Source organism: Ictalurus furcatus, chromosome 22, assembly GCF_023375685.1.
Source record: "Ictalurus furcatus strain D&B chromosome 22, Billie_1.0, whole genome shotgun sequence".
In the NCBI taxonomy this organism is placed as follows: Eukaryota; Metazoa; Chordata; class Actinopteri; order Siluriformes; family Ictaluridae; genus Ictalurus; species Ictalurus furcatus.
This window is the reverse complement of record NC_071276.1, coordinates 2,364,605-2,378,008: the sequence shown is the minus strand read 5'-3', so window position 1 is coordinate 2,378,008 and position 13,404 is coordinate 2,364,605. Positions and strand designations below refer to the sequence as shown.

At 41.6% G+C, this 13,404-nt stretch overlaps 1 protein-coding gene across 1 annotated transcript; it reads right to left on the bottom strand.

The window, feature by feature from the left end:
- Window positions 1–1,576: 1,576 nt before the first annotated feature.
- Window positions 1,577–13,314, bottom strand: LOC128599083 (aminopeptidase NAALADL1-like). The gene is made up of 19 exons (XM_053610466.1): window positions 12,085–13,314; window positions 11,492–11,664; window positions 9,504–9,622; window positions 8,364–8,486; window positions 7,392–7,584; window positions 7,214–7,307; window positions 6,991–7,095; window positions 5,865–5,950; window positions 5,483–5,602; window positions 5,027–5,112; window positions 4,522–4,585; window positions 4,208–4,275; window positions 3,771–3,862; window positions 3,582–3,675; window positions 3,219–3,300; window positions 2,962–3,135; window positions 2,782–2,869; window positions 2,593–2,685; window positions 1,577–1,904 (listed from the first exon to the last, which is right to left on the bottom strand). Exons 1-19 carry the CDS (start codon window positions 12,285–12,287, stop codon window positions 1,718–1,720), a joined length of 2,244 nt encoding a protein of 747 aa, XP_053466441.1. The 5' UTR covers window positions 12,288–13,314; the 3' UTR covers window positions 1,577–1,717.
- Between the last annotated feature and the right edge of the window lie 90 nt (window positions 13,315–13,404).

Here is a 13,404-nt window from a genome sequence, read left to right as displayed (position 1 = left end):
CAACATCAAGAAAATCAGACCCTACCTCACTGAACAGGCTACACAGATACTAGTCCAGGCTCTTGTTATCTCAAAACTGGACTACTGCAACTCACTACACTTGGGCCTCCTGGCCAGCTCCATCAAACCCCTTCAAATGATTCAGAATGCAGCAGCACGCCTCGTTTTCAACCAGCCCAAGAGAACCCATGTCACACCCCTTTTCATCTCCCTCCACTGGCTTCCTGTAGCTGCAGGAACAAGACCTTGTCTGGAACAGCACCCTCCTACCCCAACTCTCTCCTGAAGAGAGTTGTATCAGCTGTACATTTATAAAGCTATAAACAACAAAAAGAGTAAAAGGATATGATGTAAATGAGAGAGGAATTAAAGGCGTGTATGAAAAGGCAGTGGCGGAGGGCTGTATTCTCGGACGATGTTGTCCTGGTGGTTGTTTTTACCCTGCGGAGGGTTGGTGTAGTCGGAGAGAAAACAGACAACAGCGTCAAAGCAAGGATTCGGGTTAAATGTAACAAAAAAAAGTATTATTTGGTGTAAATCAGTGTAAGACCTCAGCGGTTACGGTTCAGCTGACCCTGAGCCCCGAATCTCAGCTCTGTGGTTGGACTGGATTGGATTCTGCCTCACTCAATGTACAGTAAATGTGATGTAAATGTCCGACATTTCCACAGCTGTAGAGGGAATACAGAATGATGGATCACTCACAGGTGGGACGAGTGGGTTTTTCTCCATTTCGATTATTCCGGAACACCTGCCAGGACGTGGTGAAGGGTCCGGTCTATACCATCAGCTCCTAAGCACTTTATGAAAATGCTTTTCTTCAAAAAAAAAAAGTTTTATAGAAAACCTTTTTTTTTTCTTTTGGAATGATGACCTATACTCCGTAACCCCCCCCCCCCCCACCACCACCACCAAACCCACCACCACCACCACCAAACCCCCCCCCCCCCCTATTCATACTGCCTTTTCTTTTCTTTTCTTTTCCGCAGTACACAACCAAAGGACTTTGGGGATTGTATATTCTGAAGGTGGATTTACGAGCGTGAATAAGATTGTATATTTACAGAAAAAGGATGGGGAAAAAAAAGTGGAATCGAGACCTACCTTTGTAGATATCACTCAAATCCACACACACACACACACACACACGGTAAATGTACAACTCGGTAGCAAACGTGTTTGTAACTATCATATGTGCCTTAACCCTTCTCTGTGTTAGATCGAGAATAACTGTGTTTTTTATTAAGCTCTTTGTTTTCCCCCTCCTTTCTCTCACTCCGTGTCCTCAGTGTAGTCTAGACTGGTGGTGGGTTTGTTTGTTTGGGTTTTTTTGCCTCGTTTTTTACATTGTACTCTATAGACAAACTAAATGGACTCAGTGATGTAGAGGAGAACGCCGTTCATGCTTTCGTAGTGCTCAATGCCACGATGCTCCAGAATATATTCCATTCAATTTACTAATCCCCCCACCGACAGGAAACGCCGCACTTGTTAGAAATCCAGCGGAGATTTGTAGGGGTATCACTTTTGGTGTGTTTTCAATAAATCATGCCTGGAAAGATTTCATCACCTGTTTATGTATGAGTTTCTTTTATTATTTATTCCCGTTGCTAGTTATTAAATGATTTCTTTTATACAATTAGGACTGTATACAAAAGATTTATGTACAACAACAAAAGAAAACATCTTGTGTGTGCTGCTTTGATGAAGCCGTGTGTTACAGGGCAGCGTGTGCTTCAGCGAGAGTGTGTGCCGCGCCGGAGATGGCCTGTGCGACGATGGACAGGTGCTTGTGTGCTTGAGCCCAGTCCTCCTTCAGGCCGCTCATCCTCGCTTCCACCACGGCGTCTCCCAGACCTGGAAACGTGGCCAGACCGGAGGAGCGGGACGCCCAGATCACGTGCCTGCAGGAGACACCACGAGTGTTTACATTTATCTCGCATCACCACAGCCCAGAGGTGTCGAGTTCTGCACAGTGTGGGGTTTCCCAGGTGTTCGGTTTCACCATAGGTACACATCTGCACAGTGTGGGGTTTCCCAGGTGTTCGGTTTCACCATAGGTACACATCTGCACAGTGTGGGGTTTCCCAGGTGTTCGGTTTCACCATAAGTACACATCTGCACATTTTGGTGTTTTTAGAGGTGTTTATGGGTTTGTTTAAGTCCTTTGTGTGTTGAAAGAAGTGTTTTTAGATCAAGGAGCTCATCATGGTTGCGATAAATGAGTAGTGAATCAACACTTTGAGCTTTCTAGAACAAACCATGACTAAAAATATGATATGATTAGAAATTATTCTTCATTATTATGTTAAATAAATGTCATTACTAAATACTGTAAGTACTGTGCTGAATTCTGGATTCTGATTGGTCAGAAGGTGTTGATTAGTCTTCTATATCAGCAGCTCTGACAGTAGTTCAGGTTTATATTTAATGCACTTGTTATGTTATCGTTTCTGTGTAACATTTTACGGAAGGAGTCTCCAGCGTCAGCGTAAAGCTGTAACTTTGGGTGAAAGCTGTAACTTTGCTTCATCACTGCATGGTGGTGTTGAATATTTTCCTAATTGTCAACATAACGTCCTAAAACAATACCTGAATCCATATTTGTCGGGGAAGGCAAGCGGGTTCAGGAACGCTCGATCCAACAGCATGAGCTGGTCATTGATTCTGCGAGCTTTCAGCGGCCTGGCAAACAACAACAACGGCTTGTTTTTGTCTTTATCTGCAGCCATAACGTTTACACAAGGCTTTAGATCTCCAGCACGAATCGTTCTGACTTACGAGTTGCTCACGACATCCGAACTGCTGATGGTCTCCTCCAGACTCCGGGCTGCACTCCGGAATGATTTCACCGCTTCTTTTAAAGGTTCTAGCGTGAGAGGAAAAATAAAAGACCGTTTATATGTTTGAGTGCACAGTTGACATTATAAGGTGATGCGATTATATGACTGAACCCTGTACCCATGGAGATGCCATTAGCCGTCAGTTCTGCGTCAAAGTTCTCCACGGCTACGCTAAGATACTGCTCGAGAGTCTCGGCATAGTCGCTACTTTTAAAGGGCAGTAAAATGCTGTCGGCTAGTCGCAACAGGACGTTCCCCGCTGTCCTCGCGACCGTCTGGTGACTGGTGAAGCCTTGATCAAGAGAGATATAAAAGTGTCACCAGGTGAGGGTGGGGAAAAGATGATGAAAATTGATGAAATGGTCACTAGCACACCTGGGTCAATGAATTTGTCCACGTAGTCGAATGTGTCGTACGCAGTGTGGTATGCAGGGTAGATACGTGCTCTGGTTTTGCTCTGGAACCAAAAACACAAACCGCTTTATTCTTGAAGTTTATTTTTATATAAACGCCCACCTGTGGAAAATATAATTCGTTGAAACATTCTGAAGCTCTGCAAACACTGGACTTTTACAAAGCTACTGTTCGCACTTGTACGTAGTTACACCCAAGTGCAGTCCCAAGAACTGATCCACGCTGACCCAAAGGATCTTGAGAAACTTCATCATTAACAGAGTAAAGTCCAGGCTTAATTCATTTTTGTTAAAGAAGTTAGAGAGAAAGAGGTGTCTGACTGACCCGGTCATAAGTGTAGGAGATGTCCATGGAGGATATTCCCAGGTAATGTATAAAGGCAGCATAGTCACTTCCTGCTCCTGTCAGGTATCCCATACTGCCCAAACAACACAATAAAAGTCTATGTACTGGAAACCTAACGTAAATAAATCTTTTTAAGTTATACTGAGGGATATGAATGGAAAGACATACTTGGGGATGAGTCCGTACGTGGGACTCGACCGGTTGGAATGTTGCATCCAGTTATCGTAGACGGATACAGTGTCTGATCCAGGTATCTTCACCTGACAATGATGATGATGAAGTCTTTATTGGTCACATATATATTACAGAACAGTGAAATTCTTTTTTCTTCGCATATCCCAGCATGTTAGGAGGTTGGGGTCAGAGCGCCCCTGGAGCAGAGAGGGTTAAGGGCCTTGCTCAAGGGCCCAACAGTGGCAGCATGGCAGTGCTGAGGTTTGAACCCCTGACCTTCCGATCAGTAACCCAGAGCCTTAACCGTCTAGCCACCACTGCCCCCACACCTGTTAATAATGTAACACATTGAACGTTTCGGACATTTCACATGTCCATCAGAGATGTGATATAAAACGTGTTGAGGAGATGCTTGGGCCCCTGTGGCTCACCTGTTTGGAGGCAGCGAAGATGACGTGCTGTGCTACGGGGCTGGCCGAGGCTCTCAGTGTGGCATTCGCTGTGTTAGAGGACCAGGACACACTGTTTACACCACTTCATATTACTCACCGCTCTCTCATGATGCTCTGTGCTACTTTCTGTAAGATTTTTGTGGCTGACTTCGAAATTCATTCCAGCTTGCAAATTTTGATTGTGACATTTTAGACCCTCTTGATAAACCATCAAATTAACTCCAAGTATTGATCAGTGACACATCTGTAACCATCACCGTCATGAGCTGATGAACAGAATAGTGAAATGTTACCAAACACAGAGATGTCCACGTTGATGTAGGCCACTGTTCTCTGGCTCAGCTTGCTTATGTACTCCTGATAAAAACGGAAAACAGAATGGAAGGGTCAGGCTTTTTATTGGTGGGGAAAAACCCAGAATTTTCAATTTCAGTCAAAGTTGAACCACAATATCAGGTTAAGTGTGAATCATCTGAAGCACTACTATCTTCTTGGAAGATGATTTTTTTTTTTGCTGAGCACAGCGGTGAAGCAGGTCTGGTGAAATCCATCCTTTGTATGCCTGGTTTGTGAGAACTTCAGAAATGTGCTTGGAGACCTTTGGAGGTCTTCTTATCTTACTACTTTTTTTTATTTTTTATAAACACTTTGAACTTGTCCGAACCAAGAAGCATTTCATACTTGATGAAATGATAAAAACAACATTCAGCTAATTAAATAAAAATGATTACACTCGCTCTAGCACCCTAAAGCATTCTCTTTATGTGTCACAGCACTTCTTTACTTCTTTACTCTTACCTCAGCATATTCAGCAGATCCGATCAGACCGAATTCCTCTGCTCCCCAGCTGCCAAAGATCACCGTCCGCCGAGGCCGCCATTGTCCTTTCAGAAACCAAGAGAACGTCTGAGATTGACTTCTCAGGTGTGAACACAACTGTACCTGTACCTGATTTTTCATTATTAACCTATTCATTTTCTCGAAGATTATGTGAACTGCTGCTCGTGCTATATCACTCTGAGGAAAGTGCTATCTGCCATCTTCCTCATACATGAGCTCAAACATGCCTGCGATTGGTTAGTGTCACTCTGATTGACAGGGAAGAGCGCGTATGCCCCTCCCACCCAGAGAGCACACCCAATTACAATCTCCAGGACTCCCAGCCAGGGACATCATCAGGCTTTGAACTGTTTTGATATTTTGAACATCCCATATAACATTATAGTTTTTTGTTTTTAATTTGCGTGAATTCACCTGTCTTGACCAGCTGGCCCAGGATTCTGGTGATCTCCAGCATGACTGCTGTCCCGCTGCTGGGGTCAACAGCACCGTGTACCCAGCTGTCTCTGTGGTTCCCATAGATCACGTACCTGTCTGAACACGCACACAGAAAGAGGTTAGTGGGAAAAAAGATGAATGAACATGATCGTTTTCTTTTCACGATTTTTTGAATGAACCCTTAGATGTAAAATCAAAGAAACATTAAAAAAAATCACCATAAAAGGTTTCCAGAATAAAATAAAATCTATAAATGTCTCTATTAAGCTATTTTTTATTTAAATAATAGAGTTTAATAGACACCGTTTAATAGACCGAGACATGTTGAATGTACAGGTTGTACAGTTTCTGAGCTTACCTGGCTCTACACTGCCCCAGATCACTCCCATCACGTTTGCAGAGTCTCTTAATTCTGCCTTGTTGTACACGTCCAGCTGCACATCACTGGTGAACAAAATCAGAAACAAAGCCTGGGTCCAACTCTGCTTCTGAACATCTGCAGATCTTCTGAACATCACTTCCTAGTGGTCGGACCTAAAGTCTACACTGGCCCACCCCCCTCTACATAGTTGTTTTTGAAACGGTCTTGAGAAGTTCTCATTAGGCAGTCGTATAGTATTTTAGCAAAATAATAATAAGGAATAATAAGAACAAAACAGAACCCCACCCCAACTCTCAGCTTGTCATGAATAATAACTTGACCTACCAGTGCTTACCATTTTCTGCATAATATCTCTCAATAGCAGTATTTTTGTTGCTTACATGTGAATATTTTGATTAAAAGAATAAATGTAGGTTGTCATTTGAGAATACCAATGGTACTGGAGCTATCTACAGTACAGCAACCAAGGAGATGGATTGTAATATAAGTTTTAATCAGTTTAGAGAACAAAAAGCTTGAGAAGAGCTTACAGAAGGAACGAATTTGCTATTTCATATCATTCAGTTATGAGTAAGCAAAACATCCAGCGTTTTGTTTTGGGTTCATTTTTTTCTCTTGTATACACTGATAAATAGTTATTTAATCAAAATAACATCCATAAAATTGTCCCGATATCTGCTTCACCTCCATTAGTGTCTGAGATCAGGACTCTTGATTGGGCTTTATCTCTTACACGGCTGGCTGTCTCAGAGCTTATTGTTCAGATAAGGAGTGTGAAGTGAAGGTTATGGTTACGTCAAGAAGAAAATCTGCGGCCATGACTTAACACTTTCTCAAACATTTAAGAGTTCGCTTTGCCAAAACAACCTGGATGACTCGACACAATCTTAAACAAACCCCTGTTGAGAAGAAGTGAAGGTTCATGTGGGAACCAGGGTTCTGCTGGATTTTGATTGGTCAGAAGGTGTTGGTGCAGCTACAAATCACAGGTTTATATTAATGAGCTCGTTCTAATACGTTTTTGTAACAGCTTTACGCCGGGACTTGTAAGGTTTCCTCAGTGTTCCTGTCGAGTGAAAATGGAGAGCCAGTAAGAACCTACCAGTCTTTAAAACGAGAAGTGTCTTTGAATCCCGGTCCACCAAAGTTGTACTTGCAGGGGAACGAGCCCTGCCAGGTTTCAGGAGCCTCAGATCCACCAAGCTCGCTGTCACAGTCATCACAAACGTTCATCAGTGAATTGAGAAATCAGTAGGTTCTCTCTGGTTATAACTGAAATCATTGCAAGAGACACATTGTGGGGGAAAACTCGGCTCTCAACTCACCATATTAAATTCATAGCATCTTCAAACCCTATTGGCTGGATGGGAATGGGCGAAACCCCAGTGATGTCCTTCTCTTCGATTCGGTATGTGCCATCTGGTATTGGAAATTGTTTTCATGAACAAATGGTTTCATGTACTACAATATATATTATATATTAAGTACATCACTCGTGGTTACTTTTGGCAGCCAGGTACGGTGTCAGCTGATCTCCAAAGCTAGTCGAGTAACTTCCTCTCTCGACGCCGGATGGCGGGAGGTACCACGAGTGGGGGTATGTTTCACTTTCATCCGACATCTTCCCGTCGTTGATGTCGTAGGGATCTGTGTAGACGAGCACCCCGACGACTCCAAAAGGGGCCGCGTTGAAGCCCTGAACAGGATGAAAGACAAATCTAGTCACAGAAACCTAAACTTCCTCATGCTGTAGATAATGCCAAGGACAGTGCTGCTTTCCTCTACTGTTTTATTTTATTTTTAATCTTTTGTCCTTAATGTGTGATGATTCTCCGTTAGAACTTGATGTATAACTTCATCAGAGTGAATGTCAGGAGATAAAAGAGAAAATTTTAAGAGGCCAACATTCACATCATAAAAGGTAGCCATTGTTTGTGGGGCAACCAAAAAGCGTACATCCTTTTTGGTTTTTCATTCTGATGCAGCCATCAGGGGCCAGAGGAGCAAAATTGGCCATGGTGGGAAGGCCACACTGTCACATATGAACACTAGCCAATTGTGGGATTTTGCAAGCTCATATATGCAGAAGACGGTAGATAGCACTTTCCGCTGAGTGTGTTACGTTGCCCCATGGAGCAGCAGTTCAAGATGTAGTAGTTGGCTTCCTATGCCACGGAGGATCCTCCTTGATTGGTAGCTGATGTTTGATGGAGGAGAGCTAGCTGAAGGAGGGGGGCTGGGGTTTTGTTGGGGGGGAAACGTGGCAGGTGACAAAATTGGGGAGGAATATGGTAGCCTTTTTGTACTTTTCTTTAGTACATCCTTTGAATATTTAGTGTGTATATTCAAAGTTTTACTCTAAAAACTAATATAGTATCTTGGAAAAAGCCAGGAAGATGGATCTCTCATGACAGGAAGTTTGTTTGCTGGTGACTTGTGACTGTTGTGTGTGGTGAGGTTTTGTGGTGCGCTTACTTTATCAGCTCTTCCTGCTCCTCCATATCTGACGATGGCGATTGTTCCATTTAAGCTGCCCAGGGTATTGTTTAAATACACGTAGTCACTCACTTTCCCCTGGTTGGCGTACACAAGTTTTCCCTGTACAACATATAAAGATGTGTGTTTTGATTAAATGTCACGGACGGACGTGTTAATATCCCACTAAGGTTGACCGTGTAGCAGCTGCCGAGTTTCCCCGACAGATTTGAGCAGCAGAGTGTGACGGCCCTGATAGCCTCAAAGGTCAGCAGATAAATCGCTCATTACCGAGTCGGAGGTCTATTAAACGCCGTTATCACCCTGCTGGCTGTTATTCAGTGACCTGACTTATAAAGGATGGGAGTGGGAAGTGGATCGTTTAGAGAGATGACTCGGTAGAGATAAGATATAAATCTGAAGTGAGTCACTTTATGACTGCTTATGAAAAGAGCAAGAGGTTAGTGATTCTTTCAGTGTGTTTCCTCAAACATTGTGTGTCGTGTTCCAAGAAAGAGGTTGAAAAACAAGTATTTAACCCTTTAAATCCCACTGGTCACAACTGCGAGTGACATTTGGACTCTCAGAAAGTTCAGTTTTAACCGAGAGCTCAGCTAACGTCTAACAACTTGTCTTTATAGCTGCTATAACGTCAGTGATAACTGGATCTAAATTGTTTCATGGATGTTGCACAACGTTTTAATGTAACTATAAATGGATAAAAAGTACAATGTATCATTTGTTTATTAAATAAATATTGTAATCTTTTGCAAATTGCTGTGGAAGGAGACAAACAAAACACTATAGTGCATGCAGTTATAGAAAAATAATCAACTCTGCTTCGTCACACCATCCAGTCGTTGATTATTTTCCTTTAACTGCGTGACCCAGTTTTATTCCTCTTCTTCTTTAAATGAAAATGAATTCTGTTATCTTTTATTATCTTTGCTTCCTTTTTATTTGTTTGCACGATAAATTGAAATACAAGTTACCGCCCAGTTTTAAACAACTGCATCATACTGACGTTCCAGGCAACATTTCCGCTAACTTTCTTTTTTTCCCCACAGCATGACGCTGCTGAAAGAGTAACGTACATTCATTCACTCACACACATGGGTTGGAAAGGATTAAGAGAGGCACCTTGGCATGTCCTGCAGGTCCAAAAGCGGCGTACGGCTGCACCACGTCCGGATCGTTCTGCTCCGGATAATACGCCTTCTCTTTTTCTCGTACGGAGGCCACGACTTCAGAACCTCTTACTGAAATTTCCAGAAACAGTCACTGCGTAGTCGATTCAGCCGACCCAGTTATTTAAAAACGTTTAATGGAATGTCAAGAAATTGGGTTTTCATAAAAAAATTCGTCATTTCGGGGGGAAAAAAATTGTTTTTGCAAATAGCTACTTTTACTTTTGTACTTTTAGTTCCACACACACATTAAACGTAACTTTTGTGAAACCTGGTCGTTTAATATTAATGCCATTAATTATAGAAGCGTACCAACGTCTTTTTGCAACACTTTATTAGAGACAGCACTAAGTGATGCAAATCATCTGTGCTGTCCACACGCACCTGGTAATTTATAGTTGATTGACATTTATGTTTTTTATTTTATTCTTCCGGAACCGAACCTGGGCTTGGAGGGGAAGTGTCATTGGGTTCTTAACGTTCTTCAGAACGAGGGGAAAAATATAAAGAATAAAGAACAACTCTTTATAGCCGGCAAGTGATAACAGGAACTAACTTGGTCATGTGACTTTTACACAATTTTTACATCACAATAATTACGCAGTTCTTTGGTGTTTCTACAGCACACTTTCCTCCTCATAGGTGCATCTCAAAAAATGTGAATATCGTGGAAAAGCATTTTTCCAATAATTTAATTCAAAAAGTGGAACTTTCATATATTCTAGATTCAGTACACACAAAGTGAAATATTTCAAGCCTTTTTACGTTTTCATCTTGATTACGGTTTAATCAGGAGGCCTGACCAAGTAAAAGAACATACTTTTCAGAAGGTCGACATTTCTGTATTATAAATTCTCTATTCTAATATTTTGAGATGCTGGATGTTTGATTTCCGTGAGCTGTAAGCCGTAATCATCGAGATTAAAACAAAAAAGGCTTGAAATATTTCACTTTATGTGTAATGCATCTAGAATATATGAAAGTTCCACTGTTTGAATTAAATTATGGGGAAAAAACGAACTTTTCCACGATATTCACATTTTTTGAGATGCACCTGTATATCTGCAGCCTGTCTGGCATTTCAGTGCGATTGAGTAAAAATATCCAGCTACGTTCCATCTTCAAAACCTTAACTAACTAACTGTACTTTTGGAGTTACTCATTTAATAGCTAGAACTTAAAGGACTGTGAAAGCACCCATTAGCTCCATTTCTGAGGATTTACAGTCTCCATCAGCTTTGCTCCCGCCCCCCATAAGAGTGCACTAAACTCTTATTGTCATGGTTACAAGATTGCTGTTATCGTGTTTATGAACTTTTTATAAACTGATACAATTGTAATAAACCGATAGTGGTGTTATAGTCGCTTATGTAAATTGATGTCAAAGTGATGTAAGTGTTTCGTTGTGTAAGATTTCTCAACCGCATGTCCGTCAATATCCTTTAATTATTAGCTCAGCGTACATACTTTATATTTTATATTTTACTCCACATGATTTGTGTTGCAACATTCCATCTTTATATGATTTATAGATTTATATGATATTTTTTTTATGATTTTCAAGCTGCAATGTTCTGTAACAGAAGCTCTTTTTAAAAATTTTTGGTCTTATTAACTTCGAGCGAGACAAAAAGAAAGGCTGGTGAACATCTGTTTCTAGCTGCTATAACGTAAGCGACAACAGGAACCGACTCGTTTTGCAGGTGTTCTACGACGTTAAATGTAGCTTTAAATGGATGAAAGTAAAACGCTTTGGGACGTGCTGTTATAGGAAAATAATCCGCTTCAGTGTAGTAAGAATAACTCTTCGTCACTTCATCACACCACCCTGTCGCGGAGTATTTTCAGCATCACACTGACCGTTTTATTCCCTACATCATTACAGGACCCAAGAGCAGGATTTAAAGATCACCATCTCTCCTCCTCATCAACGGGACTCACCCACAGTGACGTTATTCGGCTTGTCTTTGTCTGGGAAGGACAGATAAACTCTGTAATCCTCCCTCCATGCGGCGTCCAGCCCCGTGTCTTTGTCCTGCCATCGCTTCAGCATGTATTCCACCGTGGCCTCGTCCCCGGCCGTGGTGGCCATGTGGGGGACACGGGTCAGCACCCTGGAGGAGGAAAAGAGACCAGGTCAGTCTCACCTGTCCAATAACACACACACACACATACACACACACACACACCACCACAACCTTAAACTCAACCTCATTTCCACCTGCTTATTACATTTCGTGACACAAGAAGTCTGTTACAGTTTTGTCCCTTGCACTGATCTTCATTTCTGTGGAGTTTAGAAGCTGAGAAAAGTATGTAATGAGAATTCTGTTATATTCAAATGATCTGTGGTGTATTTAATAAATATATACTTACGCCAACTTCAAAACAAAGAAGAAAAACATAAGCAACAATTTGTAAATGTATTAAATACACAACAGAGAAGAAAAATAATGTTATTTAATGTGATGTGTGTATGTAGTTTAAATATACGTGATACTTTTGTCCACCCGCTTGTTTGAGTCACGACTTACTGGAGGTTTTCCCGAATCTGCGTGGTGTCCACCTGAGCGATGAACTTCTCTATGAGGTTCTCGTCCACGTCCTGAGCCACCTCACGCACCCACTCAGGCAACGGAGCCGAGGTGTTCTTCTTGATCCCAAAATGCCCGATCAGGATCCCTACAGTGAAGACAGCCGCTCCACCCAGAGCGAACAGCAGCACCTTCTTCAGCATGGTGGAGTTCTCTCACAGCTCCTTCAGCCTCTACGCCGGACTCTGTGATCCAGAGCTACACTACAACTCGTACGCTGCTGTAAGACTGTGACGTACGGGACGTTTGATTATGGCCTGGCGCTCAAGGTCAGGCTCTTCTCTGAGAAAAGGTCAGGAGGTTTAACACTGAGATGAACAGAAGCCAAGATAAGACGCGTCTTCTCAGACCATAAAGTTTACTGATTAATTTACTGAATTCGTTTCTTAGCTTGTGGACGTTTGAGTTGGACTTTATTCCTCTAAAAAAAATTAAATAAATAAATCCGTTGATGAGCAAAAGGTAAATATACACACCAAACCCTCACTGTAGAGCTTCTAGAGGTCATACACAAACACATTTTACTATACAATTTATTATTTTAGTAGGTAAATAAGTATTTAAATGAGTAAGTAAATGAATAAATCATTTAGTAAGTAAAAAAAATTAAGTAAATAAATAGATGGGTATGTAAGTAAATGTATAAACAAACAAGTAAATAATTTATTAAGCAGATAGATGGGTTAAAAGCTAAATAAGTACAGCCAGGTCCATAAGTATTTGGACAGTGAAACAGTTTTCGTTATGTTGCCTCTGTACACCTCCACGGTGGATTTGAAATGAAGCAATCAAGATGTGACTGAAGTATTGACTTTCAGCTTTAATTCAAAGGGTTTAACAAAAATACTGCATTACCTGTTTAGGAATTACAGACTTTTTTTTTTTTTTGCAGCGTCCCTCCATTTTCATGACAAATGAATGAGATAAAAGGTCTGGAGTTGATTCAAAGCATTGAGTTTGCATTAGGTAGCTGAACTCTCAATATGCAGTCCAAAGAGGTGTCAATGCAAGTGAATGAGGCCATCATTAGGCTGAAAAAAACAAAACAAACCCATCAGAGAGAGAGAGAGAGAGAGCGAGCAGAAACTTTAGGAGCGGCCAAATCAACAATCTTTAGAAAAAACTAAAGTGAATGATCGCAGAACTCTTTCTCTCCTCTAGCCAGGTCAAGAATACTCTGGAGGACGTAGGCGTATCGTTGTCAAAGTCTACGATCAAGAGTCGCCTTCATGATTGTAAATACAGATCTGTCAGAGCTAT

What these genes read in the sequence shown, in the direction of transcription:
- LOC128599083 (XM_053610466.1), bottom strand. Translation starts at nt 12,287, where the DNA reads ATGCTGAAGAAGGTGCTGCTGTTCGCTCTGGGTGGAGCGGCTGTCTTC. An exon ending in CTGGGGCAGTGTAGAGCCAG is followed by an intron (nt 5,603 to 5,864) that starts GTAAGCTCAGAA and finishes GTGCGTGTTCAG; the next exon opens with ACAGGTACGTGATCTATGGG. An exon ending in GGCTAATGGCATCTCCATGG is followed by an intron (nt 2,870 to 2,961) that starts GTACAGGGTTCA and finishes CTCTCACGCTAG; the next exon opens with AACCTTTAAAAGAAGCGGTG.